The 22,113-nt window shown below is 42.1% G+C and overlaps 1 protein-coding gene across 3 annotated transcripts; it reads left to right on the top strand.

Annotated features, from left to right (window-relative positions):
• Positions 1 to 770: 770 nt before the first annotated feature.
• On the top strand, positions 771 to 19,393 carry ZNF248 (zinc finger protein 248). Of its 3 annotated transcripts, none has more exons than XM_059662173.1 (6): positions 771 to 910; positions 2,360 to 2,460; positions 2,563 to 2,604; positions 10,639 to 10,765; positions 11,029 to 11,124; positions 16,242 to 19,393. In XM_059662173.1, the coding sequence occupies exons 3-6, from the start codon at positions 2,590 to 2,592 to the stop codon at positions 17,738 to 17,740; spliced, it is 1,737 nt and encodes a 578-aa protein (XP_059518156.1). In that variant the 5' UTR covers positions 771 to 910; positions 2,360 to 2,460; positions 2,563 to 2,589; the 3' UTR covers positions 17,741 to 19,393. The 3 variants fall into 3 exon arrangements, with proteins under 3 accessions (XP_059518156.1, XP_059518154.1, XP_059518157.1); XM_059662174.1 differs by lacking the exon at positions 771 to 910 and adding an exon at positions 986 to 2,221; XM_059662171.1 differs by lacking the exon at positions 2,360 to 2,460 and having other exon boundaries at positions 812 to 910.
• Positions 19,394 to 22,113: the final 2,720 nt, after the last annotated feature.

Raw genomic sequence — 22,113 nt, 5'->3', positions numbered from 1 at the left:
GTGAGGGAGGTAAACGGGGATTAATGGTGATGGAAGGAGACCTGACTTGGGGTGGTGTATTATAAAATTGTACACTTGAAACCTGTATCATTTTAGTAACCAAAGTCATCCCCAATAAATTCAATAAAAATTTTTAAAAAGCATGACCATAGGATCATACTGTACTAAAAATATCGGGAGGATGTGCACACAAAATAATGTATAGTTGGCGCAGGTACATTTTGGTGTGCCCTCCTCTTTATATGAAGTTCCTTACATGTGAGCAATGTTTATTATTAACACCGAACTGCTAGCTTGCTTTACTCCTCACTCTGGAGAGTAACTACGGTCACAAATATTAAATTTATTTTCTAAGTGTTAAAAAATTGACCTACAGTAACATAACTGCTCACGCTCAGACATGCAATCCAGGCCCCTTTCCCTCCCCTAGGCTTGTGCCTGAAGGGGCGGCACTTGGATGCGCGTTTCGGGGAGGAAGCCTCCGGTCCGGCCGACAGCAGCCGCAGGTAGCAATCCCTCCACCGGGTCCAGGAGGAAACCGCCGCGGACGCCTACCGGGGGCACGGCGTTGCCTGGGAGGGGAATCTTGAGAATGTTCTTAACAATTTACGTGCCGGGCACCGTCCCGAGTGCTTTCACAGTAAGTGCCTGGAATGCGTATTCGTGAGAACCGTGCGAGGCAGGCCCCGCTACTAGCTTACGTTTACGAGTTTGCGGCGAGGCACCGCTCCGAGGGCCGAGCCGCTCCCCCAGCCCCGGCTGTCAGAGTCGAGCCCCCGCGCCGCGCCCGCCGGAGCCCGCCCTCTGCGCATGTGCATCCCCGCCTCCACCCCGCGCGTCCTTCCCGGCCTCTAGCCCTCCGGGGGGAACCATCCTAGGCCTGCGGGTCCACGCGGCGAGGGAGCTGCGGGTGAGCCCCAGAGGGTGGGAGAGGGCCGAGGGGGCCCCGCGCGGCTCGGGGGTGCGGCGGTTCCGGTGATGGGGAGGAACCCTGCGGGCCCGGCGGAACCCCTGGCGTCTGCGGCACCTGAAGCTGAAGGGACGCCGGGCGGGGGCTTCTCCCTCCAACTGGGCCCCGTTGGCGTGGGATGCGGGCTCCAGGGCTGGCGAGCTCTACGGCGTTTCGCCCCGAGCTAACGCGCCCCCGTGTGGCCGCCGGTGGGAGTGCGCGTGCGCGACGCGAGCGCTGGGCCCGCGGGGCAGAGACTGGGACGCAGGAGTGCGCGTGCGCGGCGTGTGCGCGTGCCTGGCGTGTGCGCTGGGCCTGCGAGGAAAGGGCCGGGGCTGGTAGTACGTGAACTCGCCGGACCAAATAGCCCCCGGAGACCCTCATTTCTCATCTGTGAAATGCGGCGTTAGGGACACTCGCCGCCCTGTGCTGTTCTGAGCGCCTGTGCGTTGCTAGCTGCTGTTTGTTGTGCGCGTGACCTGCGGCTGGAGCTGGGACTGGTCTGCGGGGCCTCGTTTCCCCGTTAACTCTGGGGAAACGGGAGGGAAAGGGCTGGGCTGGCTGGCACCGAGCCCCCACCCCCCACCCCCGGCTCCAGCATTCTCCAGACCCCAAGTTAGTATTCATTATGTGCTCGTTTGCTGTGGGTTATGTGTAATCACGGCACAGCCTCTGGAAGCCATGGGAGGCTGTGTGACGGGAAGAGGAGAGAGGTGAGCTGGAGCCGAGGCCGCGCACAGGCTGTGCAGCACATGCCACCCCTTTGGCGAGCTCGTGACCCTGCCGTGGGGATGGAAGGCTCACCAGCGACAGCTGAGGAAATTGTCATAATTCCTCCCCAAATGCCCGCTACGCCTCTGGTCCTCGGTCCTCGGTCCACTCTTCCGGAGGTGAGCTGCCTGCAGCGCCCCGTGGGTGATTGTTGATGGCACCTAGAGAAGATGCGAGGCCCCCCTCTCCTGGCCTTCTGCGGGCAGGGCCTTTCTGGATGATCTCGTTTGACCTCATTTGAAAGGTTTTTTAAAAAATGAGTCTGAGAAGGTGACCGGCTCAGATCATGCCATGTGTTAGTGGTGGGACCGAGATGAAAAGGTAGGTCTGCAGACCCCCGAGCTACTGCTCATTTTGTCAGTTGGGGCAAAGCTGGTTCCTTATTAAAAGATCTTTTTGAAAATTGTGAGCAGGTTAGAACAAACATTAAAAATATTACCTGGTCGTAAACATCCCCATCCCTTGGATTATTTGACCCCAAAGGATTAATGTTGCTCGCAGGTAAAGAGATAAGCAATATGGCTTGAGGGTTTCTTTTTCTCCACAACATCAGTTTTAACAAATCCGTGGCGTTTCCTTCCTTAGATTACTGTTCTATGTTAAACGCATCTTCTTATGTTTTTAATTTTTGTGTCGCAGACCCTAAATTGGTAATAAATCAGTAAGAAACAAATATTACACTCACTCAGTGACAAGTGTCATGTCTAAGCTCAGCATGTATTGGAGCCACACATGGACATGTAAGTATCCTGCGTGTGGAGCTGTGCAGGCAGGTCAACCCGGGAACCGGGAACCGCACAGCAGGCCATGCTCTCCTGACTTCCTTCTCCCTTCTCCCTTAGCACTGCCGCCTCCTCTAAGAACAGAAAATGAACAAACCCCAGGTGAGTGTTTTGTTTATGTATTCCCACTTGTTTTAAAATGTGTTTTCTAAATTTTATAAGGGTTCATATTTTTAAAATGAAAAAGTAGAAATAGGCAAAGTTTTACATTAAGGGAAACGTAACAAGAGAAGTAAACCCAAAGGACAGTTGGTAAAATCAGGGGCACGATGTTTCATTTTACAGTTACCCAAGTGATTGTAAAATTTTCTCTGATCTTCCTAATGACAACACTGGCATACATGCATTCTGTTGCCTATAACCATTCTTTGGTGGGAACAGTAAATGCTAAGGCTGAACTCGGCGGGTATACTTTTCAGGAGACCCAACAGTGAGTCCACAGCTGTTCATGGTCCTGCTTGATCCAGGAATAAAAACCTGGAAGATCTGGCTGAATGGAGGGACTTTAATTCCCCAAATAACTCCCCATAAATGTTTGTGTCAGCGCGTTTGTATTTCTAGCGTGAGTAGTAGACAGCTCTGATGTTCATTTCTGCATTTGTCATTTACATTCAACCTAATGAAGGCAGTCTTGCTGCATCACCACTGCTACCTTGAATCAGTTCTGGAAAAGGCCACCAACTTGTAGTGAAACCCAGCTTTTGTCTTTGTCTTACTTGCCGCCTCTGCAGTACTTGGAACTCTGATCTATCGTCTGTCTTGAAAGTGTCCTCTGTTGTCTGTGACACTGCCCTCCTAGCTGTCTTTACCTACTCTGTCCCCCAAGAAGTGTCTTTTTCTTTTCTTATCTGTTCTTGGTCCATTGCTCTCCTCAGTCTACCTATTTTTTATGATCGGTATTGCTTTTTAGTTTTTTAAATAAAATAGTTTTGAATTGGTGATATATTTACATGGCTAAACATGTGATATAGAAGACAGTAACTTAAAAACTCACACTTCCATCCTCTCTGTACCTGATGCTCCCTCTCTGTTTGGTGACATTTATTTATCACTTAAACTGAGATGCTTTCACTGAGAGTGAAAGAGGTTCTACAAACAATTATGCTGGGACAACTGGCAGGTGTTGGAGCAGTTCCAGAAAAACTGGAGTGCGTGGTCACCCTACTGTTGGTATCCATTATTAATGATTTCTTGTTTACCTTTCAAGTGTTTCTTTACTCAATTAAAAGAAAATATGCGTGCATATTCTTGTATGCCCTCTCTATTTAAAATGCTTCCTTAAATGCTTCTCAAATTTAGATGCATCTGTACATGTTGTTAAAATGCAGATTTTTGATGTAGTTAGTAGAGCTGGGTGGAGTCTTGAATTCTATATTTTTAATAACCTCCCAAATGAAGCTGATTCAGCTGTTAAAGTTACCACACCAAATAGCAAGTCGATACACTATTTTCCCTTTTCGGCATTTTCTTTCACCTTTTTTCATCCTGTCCCAGAGAACTCTATAACAGAACATGGATTGCTGTTTCTTTTGTGTTATAACTGTATAGTAATTCAATTGTGAATGTCCCATAGTTTATTTAACCAGTTATTAACTATTTCCAACCTTTTTCTGTTACAAGCCATGTTTTAATGACTAACCTAGTAAGTATAGATTTATTCCATCAAATAAATTACCATAAGTGGAGTTTCGAGATCAAAGGGTGAATACAAATAAATAAACTTGATCAGCTTGGTGGAATTAGAATATTATTATATCCCCTTTATACTACATGAGAGTGCTTGTTTCTCCTCAGCTATTTTTCATACACTATGTGGTTCAACTTCTGGCAACTAATAAGTAAAAAGTGATATTTTATGTAGTTTGCACCTGCAATTTTCTTAATTCTGAGTGAGGCTGAATATTTTTTCATGTATCTAAAAGTTGTCTTGTATTTATATTTCAGTGAACTATCTGTTCATAACTATTGCCCATTTTGCTCCTAAGTTTCTGGCTTCCTTTTTTCAGTGACTAGTTAGCTCTTTATTTATATTAGGGATACTAATGCTTGTTTATTATATGCGTTACAAACTATTATTTTTTGGTATATCATTTGTCTTTTGGTAATTGCTCTGGTTTCTTTTATTGGAACCAAGATTGGGAGGCTATTGCTGCTAATGTGTCATTGCTTGTAGACACTCTCAGCTGACTGAACAAGGAAATAGATGTCTATACTAATATATATATATATGCACGCACACACATACATATATATATATATATATATATATATATATATATGTATGTATTTCAGTATGTAACCATCTGTATCTATAGTAAGTATTAGTTCATATTGATGTCTCTTGCTATAATCATTGCCACAGGGAAAATTCTATCTAGCCTTCTCCCTTTGCTTGTCTGTAATCTCCCACACTAACAATGAGAATCTGGCTACCACCATTCAAATTTCACTTAATTATTTAGTTTCAGCATACATGTATAAGTGATTTTAGAATTGTTTCCTTCCAGCTTTTGGCATCCTGAATTAAACTTCTAGAAACATTCACATGTAGGTTTTTGCATGGATGTAAATTTTTGAACACCTGGGGTGTGAAATTGCTAGATCATGTATTAAATAAGACTGTGTTTCTTTGTGAGAAACTGCCAAACTGTTTTTAGGGGTGAGGTGAGTTGAGACTTCTCCTTTGTTGCTTTGCCCTTCCAGCAGTGGTGACCAGTGGACCTCCATGGAGTCCCCTCTGTGCCTCCACCCATCCCTGCGATTAGTCAGAATGCACCCTTTGCTCAGAGAAAAAGTGTTTCTGTAGTAACATTTCTCGGGTTTGCAGATAATGTGCTCTGCAACCTAACACGAAGGGTGAAGTGAGGCGAGCTCTGGGTGGTTTAAGGAAGGTGGCCAGGCTCCTGGCCTTTGTCTGGAATTCTCTGTCTGGAAAGCCACTTGCCAGACAACCATGGCCACATCTGTGCTTTGTCCCTGCCCTGGACACTGGGCTCAGCTGAAGCTCATACTGCCCACTCCTGCAGGAATGCTTACTAAATCTCTTGGCTTCTTTTGGCTGAAGGGAGGGCCATTCACAAGATTCCTCTGTCTGGACTGAGCCCCACAAGGAGCTCTTGGCTGCAGGGCTGCGTCCATGGCTCCTTTAAATTCTTCTCCCTTCTTGTCTCCCTGGTTGGCTCCCACTTGCCCACCTTTAGATGCTTCAATGTGCAGATCTCTCAGACATGTTTGTGTGTTGAACAAAGAATTCTTTGTTGAATTATAGCTGTTCAAATTGTTGAAACTTAAAGGGGTGAGACCAAGGGGATCTCCCACAGCACCATTCCTCTGATATCACAAGTTACCAATTAAAAAACTTGTGTGACTAACATACATTTGATGCTATGCATTTCCCTTTATGCACTGCTTTCACTGCATCCCACAAATTTTGATGAGAGGTATTTTCATCTTCATTTTATTTAAAACATATTAAAATTTCTTTTGAGATTTCTTCTTTGACCTGTAAGTTATTTATGAATGTGTTGTTTAATAACACATTTAGTATTTGGGGGATTTTAATAACATAAATAGTATTTGGGGGATTTTCCAGCTGTCACTTGCTTATTAATTTCATGGTCTGAGGACATATTTTGTATGATCAACTATTGTTTTAAATTCATTAAGGTATGTTTTGTGACCTGGGCTATGTTCTGTCTTGGTGACTGTTCCATGTGAGCTAGAACAGAGTGACAGAATGTCTATTTTATTGTTTGGGATAAAGTCAGTTAGATCATGTTGAATGATAGTGTTGCTCAGGTCATCCATATACTTACTGACTTTCTGCCTGCTCAATCTCTCAATACTGAGAGAGGAGCAACTGAAGTCTCCAACTATGATCTGTCTGTTTCTCCTTTCAGTTTTGTCAGTTTTTGTTGTATGTATTTTGATATTCTTTTGTTAGATACATACTTGTTTCAGATTGTCTCCTTTCTGTGGTATGATTTTGAACCCATCTAATGAGTTCTTAGTGTCAGCTCTAGAATGCCCTTTCAATGTATATGTGTCTATATGTACATGTGTGTACGTATATACATGTATCAGAGGGCCCCAAGAGCATTCCCAGGTTCAGTGACTCATTGGGGTGACTCATTATGTAGTTGTACTTATGGTGGTGACTTATTTAAGTGAAAGGATACAAAGCACAGTCAGCATAGAGAAAAGGCACATGGGGCCTAGACCAGAGGAAACCAGGCACAGGATTCTAAGAGTCTTCTCCCAGGACACACTTAGTCCTCTAGCAATGAGCTATGACAACAAACATGAAATGTCTGCCGGGAAAGCTCAGTAGACACTTAGTGCTCAGGGGTTTTATCAGGAGATAGTCACATAGGTACTCTCTGCTTAGCACCTGAACTCCCAGGCACCACATGTACAACATAAACCACATTGTTTGCATAAACAGTCTAGGCTCAGTGAACCATTGTTATTAGAGAACTAGAGGCCCAGTGCATAAATTCGTGCACAGGTATGGTCCAGCCAGCCTGCCCCGATGGGGTTCCATAGGGCTGGTGGGGGGAAGGGGCTGTGGGCGGTTGGCTAGCCAGCTGCGCCCCCAATCGGGGTGGGGGCCAATTGGGCCAGGCCAGCAGGATTGGGGGGCGGGGGGAGCAATTGGGGCCTGGATCAGGCTGGTTGCTGCCGCAGTGCACTTCATAGTCACCAGTTGTTCTGGTCGTTCCGCCATTCCAGTTGCTGGGCTTTTATCCTATACTCGGGGCCCAGTGCACGAATTCATGCAGCTTGAAAGAAACTGTGGGCCGTGAGGCTACAGTGGGCACAGGGGCAGGTCTCAGCCCATCCTCCATGCCCCCACCTGACCCCTCCCACCGTGGTCCCCCCATTCCCCTGTAAGCCGGCAGCCCCACTCCCCCCGCCACCACTCCCATGCGTTGACGGCACCGGCCCTGCTGACGGCAGGTGCGAGTGGGGCCATCGCCGGCAGCAGGTGCGAGAGGTAGCTGCCAGCCCCATTTGCCCCTCAAGAGCAGGGGGAGGTGGAGAAGCCCTGAGGGGCAATCAGGGCCAGCACCAGGTGCCGGCAGCAGGTGTGAGCAGTAGCTCCAGCACTGGCAGCATGTGCAAGCACTGGGCAGGACCGTGGTGCACGTGAGCAAAGAGTATTCAGTAACCACCAGAAGCTTGCACCAATGACTGCAACCGGTGCCCCACCTTGGTCTGGCGCCCCCGCTTACCTGTTCCACCATCCTGCCGCAGCCAACGCACGCCATGTTCCGTGTGCGCCCCCTGGTGGTCAGCACACGTCACAGCGACTGGTTGTTTGGTTCAGTTTTTTAGTTCCACCGTTTGGTCTATTTGCATATAAGGGTTTTTATATATAGATAGATAGATAGATAATAAAAGGCTAATATGCAAATTGACCGAACAGCGGAACGACTGGTCACTCTGATGAGCACTGACCACCAGGGGGCAGATGCTCAATGCAGGAGCTGCCCCCTGGTGGTCAGTGCACTCCCACAGGGGGAGTGCCGCTCAGCCAGAAGCCTGGCTCACAGCCAGCAAGCGCAGCAGCGGTGGTGGGGGACTCTCCCACCTCCGTGGCCACGCTAAGGATATCCGACTGATGGCTTGAGCGGGCCTAAGCTGGCAGTTGGACATCCCCCGAGGGCTCCCGGACTGCCAACCGCCCAAATCTCTTGCACCGGGCCTCTAGTATATATAGATAGATGGTGAGAACTCTCCTGAAATCCAAGGTCCCAGATGCCAGCCAAAGGACACCTTGTGGCGGCGGACTTATCAAGGGCTAGTGGTCTTAGCCCTGCTCTGTTCTTTTCTGCAAACCACACATCCCATCTTTCATTTATTTTGTTCATATATTCATCTGTTTTATTGAATATATTATTCATCATTTATTTTGAAGTTCTTGCTTATCATTTCCAATATCTGAGTCCCCTATTAGTCTGTTTTTATTGTCTATTTTTTTCTTGGTCATTGTCTTTTCACAGAACTTGAAATTTTTTATTGGATGCCAGACTTTATATTTTTTTAAAAAATGGTAGAGGCTCAGAAAATGATCTCTTTCAGCAGAGAGGATTCATCCTTTCTCTGGTGGGCAGGTAGAATGCAGGGCTGGTCACTTTAATCAATCATAGGTTGAACTTGGTCAGAGCCTGCACCATATTCATTTCAATCCACTATTCATTTTAACAAAGTTTTACTTCCTCAGTGAAAGTTAATAATATAAAAGGTGCCCAGCCGTTGTGGCTAAGTGGTTGAGTGTCAGCCTATGAACTAGGAGGTCACATTTCGATTCCCGGTCAGGGCACATACCTGGGTTGCAGACTCAGTCCCCAGTAGGGGACATGTTGGAGGCAGCCGATCAATGATTGGCTCTCATCATTGATGTTTCTATCTCTCTTTCCCTCTCCCTTCCTCTCTCTGAAATCAGTAAAAAATATATTTAAAAAGATAAAAGTATTAAGCATTTAAAATATAATCTACACTAATAAAAGAGAAACATGGTAATTGGTGTACGACCGCTACCCTTTTCATTGGCTAATCAGCAAGATATGCAAATTACCTGTCAGCCAAGATGGTGGCCGGCAGACAGGCAGCTTGAAACTAACATGAGGCTTGCTTGCTTCAGTGACGGAGGACTCCAACGTTCCCCGCCTGCCTTGCCGGCCTCTGAGCCTGCAGTTTAAGAAACATTGTAACAAATATAGAAGCTAAACAAAACCCCAGAAACCTGCTTTCAGCGAGCCCGGGATATCAGAGCTGGAGTTATAGATTGTTTCGATTATAGAACCTAAACAAACCAGATACCTTCTTTCAGCAGCAGAGGCCTCAGAGCTGGAGCCAGAGCTAAAGCTGGCCCAGAATAAAAAAGAAAAAAAGGAGCAGTTGGGAACTTCAGTCGGCCTGAAAACAGCCCTCAGCCCCTCACCCAGACTGGCCAGGCACCCCAGTGGGGACCCCCACCCTGAAGGGTGTGTGACCAGATGCAAACAGCCATCATCCTCTCACCCAGGCTGGCCAGGCACCCCAGTGGGGACCCCCACTCTGATCCAGGACACCCTTCAGGGCAAACCAGCCAGCCCCACCCATGCACCAGGCCTCTATCCTATATAGTAAAAGGGGACTATGCCTCCCGGCACCGGGATTAGTGGAGCCGAGAGGCCTCCCGGTACCGGGATCAGCGTGACAGGGGGCAGCACCCAAACCCCCTGATCAGCCCTGCTCTGTGCCTGATAGGGGGGAGCTCCCCAACCCCCTGATCGGCCCTCCTCTGTGCATGACAGGGGGGAGCTCCCCAACCCCGACTGACCCTGCTCTGTGCGTGACAGGGTACGGAGCCCCAACCCCCCTGATGGGCCCTGCTCTGTGCGTGACAGGGGGTGGCGCCGCAACCTCCCCATCGACTCTTCCTTGAGTGTGACAGGGGGCGGTGCCCCAACCCCCCAATTGGCCCTACCCTGAGCGTGACTGAGGGTGGCATCACAACCTCCCAATCTTCCCTGCTCTGTGCATGACAGGGGAAGGCACCCCAACTCCCCAATTGGCCCTGCTCTGAGCCTGACCAGGGCCCGCACCTAGGGATTGGGCCTGCCCTCTGCTACCCGGGAGCAGGCCTAAGCCAGCAGGTTGTTATCTCCCGAGGGGTCCCAGACTGCGAAAGGGCACAGGCCGGGCTGAGGGACCCTCCCTCCCCCCCGAGTGCACAAATTTTTGTGCACCGGGCCTCTAGTAATAATATAAAAGATAATAGAAAAGAACTAACTTAAAAAAAAAGAACTAACTTTTCCTTGGTAACCCCAGCCTATTTTGTGAATACTGCTAGCTCCTACAATGTCTAATTTAATAAATGATAATGTATATGTCTCCTTATCATGTCATAAGCATTGAGAACAGAAACTGTGTTTGTTTTCATCAATAGTATTTTTGCAGCAGTTAGGACAGTTCCAAGCCCTTAGTGGAAAGTCAATTTGTACATATTTTATCCTACATAATATAGCACAAAAGAAGGAATCCTATATGACAATTTTTAGTAAGCTCTAAAGAGATTAGTTCTTTCAAATGTTTTCCTCATTATATAGTTCTGACAGCTTCATATAGAAAAAGAATATACCGTTACAGGAACAAGTGTCATTCAAAGATGTGTGCGTGGACTTCACCCAGGAAGAGTGGCATCTGCTGAATCCTGCTCAGAAGATACTATACAGAGACATGATGCTGGAAAATTACAGCCACCTTGTCTCAATAGGTAAGAATATTTCTATGTGACTACCAGTACCATGCATTTCTTAGTTGATGAAACATATGAACTTCCTGTAAGAATTTTCTGATTTGAAGCTAGAGATTTGGGCTAGCATAAAGAATGCTGTATTTTTCCCTCCTCAGGGATTGGTTGATTAGGGCACCTCCTTTGAACAGCTCTTTAAGCTGTACCTTTCTTCCCCACCATTTTCTCAGAGTCCCTAAAACCAGGCTGTTTAGCCATAATGCTGTAGTATTTTCTCTTAACAGGGTATTGCATTACTAAGCCAGAAGTGATCATCAAGATAGAGCAAGGAGAAGAGCCCTGGATATTAAAGCAAGGATTCTCAAGCCAGTGCCACCCAGGTGAGTTCATGAGTTCACACGCAGATGGAAGCCACAGGAAGTGAGATTTAAGCCATTGTTTAGGGCTTATCACCTTTCAGATATTTTTTTTTTTGTAGCCCAGACCTTTGGAAGTTATAAGGACAATTGGCCCACATCCCTTTATTACTTTAATCACATTCCTCCACATGTCACTTTCACTCATAAGTGCTTTCCTTTTTCCTTCTACATTTTAAGGGTGACTTACCTATACCCATAAGCTAAACGCAGTCAGGTTCATCTTAGATAAATTTTCTTGGTTAATGTATCTTTTTTTTTTTTTTTTGGTTAGTGTATCTTAGAATTGTTCACCTCTATTGTCTTTGTGTTAGCTGGTGTTTTTTCATGCAGTACTTCTATATATTCATTTAACAAATATATGTGAGCACTCACTATGATCCAGTTATGTTTTTAGGTAATTAAAAGAATAATGTCCCTGCTGTCATGTAGTGTATATTACAGTGAGGGGCACAAAGCACACCTGTGTGTGTGTGTGTAGATATATGTGCATGTATATACACACACAGTGTTGGGTGATGGTAAGTACTGTTAAAGTAGTGGAAAGGAGGATGGAAAATGATGTACTATTTGGTAAGAAAGTCAGGGAAAACCTTTTTAATGAGATTAATAGAGACAAGACTAATAAAGTGGAAGCGTGAATATTTTAGGCAGGGGAAACATCAGGTGCTGAACTTCTCAGGCAGATATATTCTTTTTTTTTTTTTAAATATATTTTATTGATTTTTTACAGAGAGGAAGGGAGAGAGATAGAGAGTCAGAAACATCGATGAGAGAGAAACATCGACTAGCCGCCTCCTGCACATCTCCCCACTGGGGATGTGCCCGCAACCCAGGTACATGCCCTTGACCGGAATCAAACCTGCCATTCTTCACTCTAAGAATATATCTGGCCGAAACCGGTTTGGCTTAGTGGATAGAGCGTCGGCCTGCGGGCCACTGTGGCTGGAGACCAGAGGGCGTGGGGGAGATAGATAGGAGATGATATTATAATTAGTAGCATGGACCATGGTAGATACCATGGTTAATTTTGTTTTGAGTGATGTGAGAAATCCTTTGTTTTTTTAGTACATGTAAATCAAATTATGTCATCAAATCTGATTTACAGTTTAAAAGAGTCTTTCTGACTTCTGGTCAGTAAATAAACTATGGTGGGTGAGTGGTACTTAGGCATTAGCAAGGAAGAAACACCAGTTAGGAGGCCATTATGTACTCCAGAGGAGAGAAGATAGTAGCTAAGGCTATGTTGGAAGTGCTCAGAGGTGGTAGATTTGTACAGATGTACTGATCCGACTAAGAGGATTTGCTGTTGGATTAGATAATAGTGTGTGAGAGAAAGAGAGGAGTCATGAATGACAAGCAACTGGATAAATTAGGGTGTCATTTACTGAAATAGAGAAAATTAGGGAGGAGAGATTATAGGGGGGTTATTATAAATTTAAATTTGGACTCAATAAGCTTGAGGTAACTGTTAAAATCTAGTCTGTGTATTGGAGGTTGGATGTGTACAAGTATGGAATATAGAACTAGAAGTATCCATTTGAAAGGCATTAATTTCAGGTGGTGTCAAAAGGCATGGGTAGAGGAGATCTTCTAGAACAGATGTTGGGAAACTTTAATAAAAGACCAGAAGGTAAATATTTCAGGGTTAGTGGCCACATGTGGTCATGGTTGTTGCTGCTGCTGCTCCTCCCCTCCCCTTTCCACCCCTTTCTCTTCCTATTTATTCTCCTCCTTTCTTCTTATCCTTGCTCCTACCTAGTGCTCTTCTACTTTGTCCCTCTAAAAATGTAAGGAACATTCTTAGTTCAAGGACCATTCATTGCTTGTAGTCATAGTTTGCTGACTCCTTTTCTAAAGAGTGGTTCTTTGTGAGAGAAGTAGTCTTGGGACAATACACGTTTATGAGACATGTAAATCCATTAAGTCTCATCATTAGAGGAGATTGAGAAGGAACAGTCTGAGTGGCATGAAAACCAGAGAGGCTGGTTTTCTAGGAGTCAAATAAGGGACATTCTACAATCCTTTACTACCTTAAGTGGCAACCATGGGTCACTATACTAAACCTGTTATTTCCTATTACTGGTCTATTCAGACTGCTGTTGTTTTCCTTTCAAAACCATCTACTGCAGCGGTTCTCAACCTGTGGGTCGGAACCCCTTTGGCGGTCGAACGACCCTAAGACCATCCTGCATATCAGATATTTACATTACAATTCATAACAGTAGCAACATTACAGTTATGAAGTAGCAACGAAAATAATTTTATGGTTGGGTCACAACATGAGGAACTGTATTTTAAGGGCCAGAAGGTTGAGAACCACTGCTCTACATCTCTTCATTTTCTCACTTTTCACTGATAACACGTAAAACCAGAACTGTGCCTGTGATGTCTCATTTCTGGCTTGAGCTACCTCCTAAAAATGGCTTTTATTTAACCTAAAGCATCCAATGTATCTTTTACTAGCCTGATAAAGTAGCTTTTTATTTATAAATAAAATTAAAGCCTTTCATTGACTATTACAGTGTGGTCCTATTCTTTTTATTTTTTTATTTTTATAAGAATTTATTTGAGCCAAAATGATGACATGCTGGGAACCAAGATCACAAGTGCTCTACTGTCCTACCTATCTTAGTTTCTTTCTGCTCTCCAGAATTTACACTAAAACCCATACTATATTATATCCTAAATTCACTTATAAATGCTCTTTTTTAAACTTTAAGTAATTTTTTATTTTTCAGTTACATTTGACATACAATATTATATTAGTTTGGTGTGCAACTCAGTGATTAGATGTTATATAACTTACTAAGTGATCACCCCGATAAATCTAGTAACCATCTGACACCATAGTTATTACAATATTATTGACTGTATTCCCTATGCTATACTTTACATTTCTGTGACTATTCTGTAACTTCCAATTTGTACTTTTTAATCCTTCACTTTTCCATCCATCCCAACAGCCTTCCCATCTGGCAACTGTCAAAATGTTCTTTGTATCTGTGAGTCTCTTTCTGTTCTACTTGTTTATTTTCTTTTTTAGATCTCTTTTGTCTGGTGTACGTATTGCTACCCCAGCTTTTTGTTTGTTTCCATTTCCATGAAATATCTTTTTTCATCCCTTTAAATCTGTGTGTGTCTTTTGATCCTAAGTGAGTCTCTTGAAAGCAGCAAGGGTCTATGAGTCTCTTGTAGATAGCAAGGGTCTGTTTTCATTATCCATTAAGTCTCCATATGTCTTTTGATTGGAGCATTTAATTTATTTGCATTTAAAGTAACTGTTGATAGATATGTATTTATTACCATTTTATTCATACTTCTTATCCTTCTTATTTTTTTTTCTTCTTCAACACTAATTTGGTGGTGATGAACTGCTTTAGCTTTTCCTTGTCTAGGAAACTCTTTATTTGTCCTTCTATTCTAAATGATAGCTTTGCTGGGTAGAGTAATCTTGGTTATAGGTCCTTGCTTTTCTAAAGAATTTTTATTGATTTCAGAGAGGAAAGGAGAGGGAGAAAGAGATAAGAAACATCAGTGATGACAGGAAATCATTGATCGGCTGCCTCCTGCACACTCCCTACTGGGGATTGAGCCCGCAACCCTGGAATGTGCTTTGATCGGGAATCCAAGCATGACCTTCTGGTTCATAGATCTATGCTCACACACTGAGCCACGCTGGCCAGGCTAGCCAAAAACTTTAAGATAATATCTACTTAAGGTCTCATATATAGAAAGGTACAGCATATAGAGAAATGTGATCATTATGGATATTACAGTTCAGTAAAATCCACAGATGAGCCTCAAGGTATAAAAACTGAAAACTATAAAAGATAAACCTAGAAATAAAAGTAGACTTAAAAATCAACACTGCCTCAGAAACAAAATTATTTTGGGGAGAAGTTAGCCAGCAGATTGAGGTGAAGGAACGTATGACTTGATGGCTTGGGCAGTTTTGTGAACAGCTGTGAGAAAACAAAATGAACCTGGTCCTTTTGCAAAGAAGGCCTGCTCCTCATCTGGGTTGTATTTCCTGTTGAACATTTGTGATGTTGTGAGTCACAGCTAGAAAGAGAGTTAGAGTCTCAGGTAAAGCAGTGTTGCTTAAAGCATGAGGAAATAGATGCTTTCAGAAATTTATTTTGATGTTGACATAAAATGGGGAGAGAAAGGAATGGCAACATGCATTAGTGAGGATCTTCCCACAGTAATCAGGTTGTGAGAAGGTAAGGACATAAACTATGATCCGCCTCTGCCAAAGCAGATTCTTCTTCTAATTTGTTTTTCAGTCTGTTTTCCTTAAAAACAAAAACAAAACAAAAAAAAACTTCCCTTGTTGAACTCATCTAGTTCTGAGTGTCTTGCTTTCCGAATGAACAACTCTCAGAAAATCTGTACTGTTTGCTCACCATCTCTTCAGTTTATTTCACTGTCTCTAACTTGCCTCTTAAAACATTTTTAAAAGTAATTATTTTTCTGTGAATTATATTAAAGGAAAATCTAGATCCTGGGTTATAGGACTATTAGGACTATTCTTTTGGACCTAAGGAAGTTGGTGTTTTCAGAACTTTAGTTTGGTTTCATGTGTAGAGTGGAGTCATGTACTCTAGTTGGAATCCTACCCCAGTATTCTGTGTACGAGAGGATTACTACTAAATTGTTCTCTCTCTACCAAACACAGTTCATCCTCTGAAAGCCCTTGTCTACTCACCTTAACTATCACTTTATTCCATGTTTAATGCCTCCTTTGGGCTCACCCCATTCTCTTGCATTTCCTTGTTTCTGAATCAGCCACTCCCAGTGCTTTGAATTTTATTTCCTTTTTTTGGTTTAGTTTTGAAGGTTATATATTTATAAAGTGCTAAATGTCATTGCCACTTTCCTTTCCCTGCTTCCACTGCAACATGTATTTTCCACTCCAACCAGAACAGTAAAGGAAATATATAGTTGGATTTAGTTCATACCAGGAAACTGGGTCTAAACCAAAGGATTTATTGCATAATAGAGCATTTGTGTGAAAGTCCAATTCCATTAGAAATGTACTGAAATTCATAAGATGTGGTTATTTTTCTCATTTCCAGAAGACTGGAAAGATGATGACCTAATAGAGAGCAGCCAAGAAAATGAAGATGGGCATTTTTGGCAATTTGCTCTCACCACCAACAAAACATTAAATATACATGGTGGTGAGAGAGTAAGGAAAACTTTCAATCTGGGTAAAGACTGTGTTCCTTCAAGAAATATTTCATATAAGATATGTTCCTCTTGTGAAATGAGTTTGAAGAATATTTCAGACTTAATTATTAGTAGAAAGAACTATTCTGGAACAAAACCTGATACGTTTAATTTATATGAGAAATTGCTCCTTGATATTAGGCATGAGAAAACTCTTACTGGAGGGAAATCTTATAACTATGATCAAAAAAGGAATATCCTTAGTCATGGCCAGGATCTCACTCAGCTAATTTTCGACCAGCCTTCTGAGTATCATGAAAATGGACAAGACTTCCAAGAAGAGGCAGCCTTTTTCTCAAATAAGAGATCTCAGACAGGAGAGACACTCTGTGAATATAATGAATGTCAAAGAACTTTCATCCAAAACTTAAAGCTCAGTTTATCTCAGAGAACTCATTTAGAAAGGGACCCATATGAATGCAGTATTTGTGGGAATCCCTTCTATGTGGATTTAAGATTGGGACATCAGAGAGCTCTTACAGGGGAGAATCCTTATGAATATAATGACTATGATCAAATTTTCTGTGACAATTCAACTTTCATTATTCATCCGAGAACTTACACAGGAAAAATTCCCCATGAATATAAAGTAAGTCACAAAACGGGAGGGAAATCAGCCCTCTTTAAACATCAGATAGTACATATGAGAGCAATACCTTATGAGCACAAGGAGAATGGAAATAATTTCAACAAGAAGTCACATCTCACCCAACCTCGAAGAGCTCACTCAGGAGAAAAAAATTTTGAATGTGCTGAATGTGGAAAAACATTCTGGGAGAAGTCAAACCTCACTCAACATCAGAGAACACACACAGGAGAGAAACCCTACGAATGTGCTGAATGTGGGAAAGCCTTTTGTCAGAAACCACACCTTACCAACCACCAACGAACACATACAGGGGAAAAACCTTATGAATGTAACCAGTGTGGAAAAACATTCTGTGTGAAGTCAAACCTCACTGAACATCACAGAACACACACAGGAGAGAAACCCTATGAATGTAACACATGTGGGAAATCCTTCTGCCACAGGTCAGCACTAACTGTACATCAGAGAACACATACAGGAGAGAAACCCTTCATATGTAATGAATGTGGGAAATCCTTTTGTGTGAAGTCAAACCTCATTGTACATCAAAGAACTCACACAGGAGAGAAACCGTATCAATGTAATGAGTGTGGGAAAACCTTCTGTGAGAAATCAGCTCTTACTAAGCATCTCAGAACTCACACAGGGGAGAAACCCTATGAGTGTAATGGATGTGGGAAAACCTTTAGTCAGAGATCAGTACTCACTAAACATCAGAGAATTCACACAAGGGTGAAAGCTCTTTCCACATCCTGAATGTTCAGAAATCTGTCCACCCTTTCAAATTCATTATTCAGTTTTTAAAAAATAAGATCAATGAAACCCAAAGAACATCACAAGTTACTCAAAAGTTATGTCTTATTGCACTTCAGATAATTAATATTAGAATAAAACCTTATTAATGTTTTAAATATGTGGAAGCTTTTAAGAAAAAATAAACTTTTGTCAGAAAATTTGTACTTAGGAAAAATTTGTTCATTTAAGTTATATGGTAAAAATCTTTGTAGAGAATTTATGTTGTATCATATTCCAAATGTGATAGCAAAACTTTATTGTAAACATAATGTGTGATACTCACTTATACTGATATTCACAGCTTAAAAAATGTTGAATGACAATAGCGTTAAACATTCATGTGAAGAATCCTTAATGTGTTCAGACCTATGTAAGTATTCTAACGTAATAGAAATTTGAGGTATGCTTGATTTATATATTAGAGTCCAACATTAATTGTGAAGAGAAAGTATGAACACTTAAACAACTATTGTGATCTATATTAATATTTCCCACACTAAATACCACCAGTATCTTTGTAGGTTAACATAATTGCATATGTACATGTAAATATATTTATACACACATATAGTGATGTGCTAGATTAAGTTCATACTGGCTTGGAAGTACTGCTGATTTAAATTTTCAGGAATTTTGCCAGCCAGTTGTTAAACACAGTCATTTAAAAATTAAATTACATAAAATTATAATTAAATTATATTAAAAACAAAGGTGGTAAATACTCAACACATTACTTCCTAATTATTTTATAATATTTTGCTATTTGTTCTTTAGGTTACTTATATTTTTGAGTCTTCATGGAGAGAATACTGAGTAATGGTGTGCAGCTGCACATCTCTTTTCATCTCTACATTCAGTGCCATCATGTTGGTAGCTTGACTTAGTGTGAGTATTTACACAAGGGAAATTGGCAAACTCTACATATTAGAGTTATTTTCTTAGATAACCTATTGTCAAGTATTTAGCAGCACACCACTATGGATATAAGAAAATATATTTGGAAGAGTTAAAGTGAAAACCACATAACTTTTCTCCTATTTCCTGACAAATACATGGCTATTGTCATTGCTGAACTGCCACTTCAATAAAGACAAAATATGTTTCTGTGAGTTTTTTAACCACCTCTTCATCATTTCTATTCTCAATACTACCAAGTCTCTCTAGAGTACGGCCAGTATATGTTATTTTACAGCCACATCACCTACCTTTCCTCATAGATGAATGAGTACTGCCATTATTATTGAACTACCTCCATTAAAAAACCAAACATTTTTTCCTGAGTTTTTTTAAGCAGCCTCTCAGTCAATACTGTAAATGCTGTTAATAGTGATACATAAATTCCACAAAGATTAATATTAGTTATAAACAGTAATATTGCACTGTACAAATAAAAAATAGTTGTGTGTAATGAAATGCCTCTTTCATACTCTTGGTATTTCATTGCTGTATCTATTTAGGCATGATATGTGTAACCTAAGTTGTATGTAATCCAGGAAGTATGTATTTATATTTCATATAATAGTGTTACATACTGTCCCTTTTGCCTTTGTCCTATTGTTTCCTATGATTCCTTGCAACATGTTGATAAGCAGTTCCAAGAGACTCTACTTCTTATTTGTTGGGCTCTGTTTTTTCTTTGTCTATCCCTCACCCAGATGATATAAGGGTAAATCCAGATTAGTCTGAGTTAGTCGTGGATATGCTAATGATTTTGTTGGGTGGATATGTGAGATATGAGATGTTTGGAAAATATTCTGTAGTGCTTTGGGGAAAGATGTCAGCAATCAAATGTCATGACATGAGAAAACATGAGAAGAGATTGTCTCTGTTGTAATGGACTTTTTCATGTCTATATAGTATATCAAATTATAGTTTATGGCTTTAAAGGGCAATAGCCCAAAGGTAACAGCACACAAGATGAGAAAACCCTAGCTTTAAGATATGCAACTCTCTATGGACTTGCTCTCTCTCAGGACCTTATATTACTGTGATAATAATGGCTTCTCATTTATTCTTAGGGTTATTATTTAGAACTGAAGACATTTCCCCCAATAGAGATGAATTATTTTCTAAGTGTTAATATTCTTAAAATACAGTGAATTTTGGGGAAAATTATTTCTTTTTTAAAAAATATATTTTTTTATTGATTTCAGTGAGGGAGAGGGATAAAGATAGAAACATCAATGATGAGAGAATCATTGATTGGCTGCCTCCTGCATGCCTCCTACTGGGGATCGAGCCCGAAATCCGGGCATGTGCCCTTGATTGGAATTGAACCCAGGACCCTTCAGTCCACAGGCTGAGGCTCTATCTACTTAGCCAAACCGGCTAGGGCAAATTATTTCATTTAAAAAAATATATACTTTTTTATTGATTTCAGAGAGGGAGGGATAGATGAGATAGATCTATGATGAAAGAGAATCATTGATCAGCATGTCTCATACTGGGGATTGAGCCCACAACCAGGGTGTGTGCCCTCACCAGTAATCGAACTGAGACCTCCTGGTTCATGGGTCGATGCTCAACCACTGAGCCATGCTGGTCGGACTGGGAAGAATTATTTCTTTTGACAATTTAATATGGGGTAGGTCTTGTGTCAGCATGGTTCCAGTGAAAAACAGAATTCTAGATTTTAATGGCAGACTTACAGTGGATGAGAAACGGGCTATTGAATCACCTAGAGACTAGCATCTGCACTATTCTAAATCCTAAAGGGGCGAAGGATGGAAGCAAGTGTTACCAGAGCCCAGTGAGACTTGCTCCCATGAAGGAGGGGCCAACTCCAGAATTGTGACACCAAGTTGCTGGTGCCTCCCTAGGGAGAACCTAAGCAGATGCCATCTGCAGGTAAGCCCAAGGGGGCACAGAGATCTGGGTGGAGCCGATGGAGAATAAGCAGCGCAGTGTTTCTTAATTCCTATGTAAAGGCCCAGCATTAGAAATTTATTCTAGTTGAGAGTTGTGTTTTTGCTTTGTTGTGCTTTGTTGTCATAAGTACATTCCTTTTGGAACTGAGTACTGTGGTAGGTATGGCTCACCTTTAACGTGTGAAGCAGACATGTATACTTGCATTATTCATATTTCCGTCTGTGGTGTTTGTTACATGTCGTGTGAGGTAAGCAGCTCTCTATTCTTCCAAATAAGCCAGCTGTCCCTGCAGCTTAATTCACCTTTTTCTTTCTGATACGGCATTTTTATTACATCTTTGCAGGACATTTGGTCCTGTCCAAAACACCCACTGAGACATTCGGCCCACAATTCATTAAATAATACATTTAACTTTGTTAAAATTGTTATTTTTTTATGATGAATTTGGGGTTTCATATTTATTCTTGTTTTTCCTTGTCATGAAGTTTGGCAGCGTTACTCTGTAAAGCCATGAGCAATTGCTCTAAAGAAGATATCAACCTGCCTGGCTCGTGTGGCTCAGTGGACTGAGCACCATCCCATGTACCGACAGGTCGCTGGTTCAATTCCTGGTCAGGGAATATGCCTGGTTGTGGGCTCAATCCCTGGTAGTGGATGTGCAGGAGGCAGCTAATTGATATTGCTTTATCATCAATGTTTCTGTCCTCTCCCTTCCTCTTTCTAAAAAATCAATAAAAACATTTAAAAAAAGAATATATCAACCTGATTACTGGCTTTATATTTGTTATATCTGTTAACAATTTTGTTTATACAAATTGTATTTTGTTGGTATCATTGTTAAATTGGTGGCTATATTTGAGTGTGACCACCAAAACCTGGCTGGTAACTTTATAGCTTTACTGTTTATCTTTCAACACTTAAATAAACTCCAAATTGAAGGATAATACACTACCATCACCTTTGAAATTTGCTATGCCACCCTTCCGCTGTGTGGTTTGTCCTATGATCAGCCTTCAGTACTGATCTGTATACACCCCAAGTTTCTGGTAGAAATCTTGGAGCTTCTGGTCTGCTGCCTCTATCACACCTTCCACAGAGGTACCCTATCTCAACATAATTAGGTCAGTGGTTGGCCAACCTCGGCTCATAAGCCACATGTGGCTCTTTGGCCCCTTGAGTGTGGCTCTTCCACAAAATACCACGTGCGGAAGTACACGTACAGTGCAAAGTTGACTTAAAACTTTAAGTAAAGTTTATTAAGTTAATTTTAGGGAACGTTGTGGAGTGAAAGAAGATGTAGTGTCAAGGACTGAAAAAGGTATGTTGAGATGGTTTGGACATATAGAGAGGATGAACGAAAGGAGATAGACGAAACAAGTATACAAGACGAGTGTGGATGGGAGAGTTGGAAGGGGTCGACCTCAGCAAACGTACCTCAATCACACTGAGGACGTTTTTAGCAAAGG

Source organism: Myotis daubentonii, chromosome 13 (genome assembly GCF_963259705.1).
Source record: "Myotis daubentonii chromosome 13, mMyoDau2.1, whole genome shotgun sequence".
NCBI lineage: Eukaryota > Metazoa > Chordata > Mammalia > Chiroptera > Vespertilionidae > Myotis > Myotis daubentonii.
This window is presented reverse-complemented; position numbering and strand designations above follow the sequence as displayed.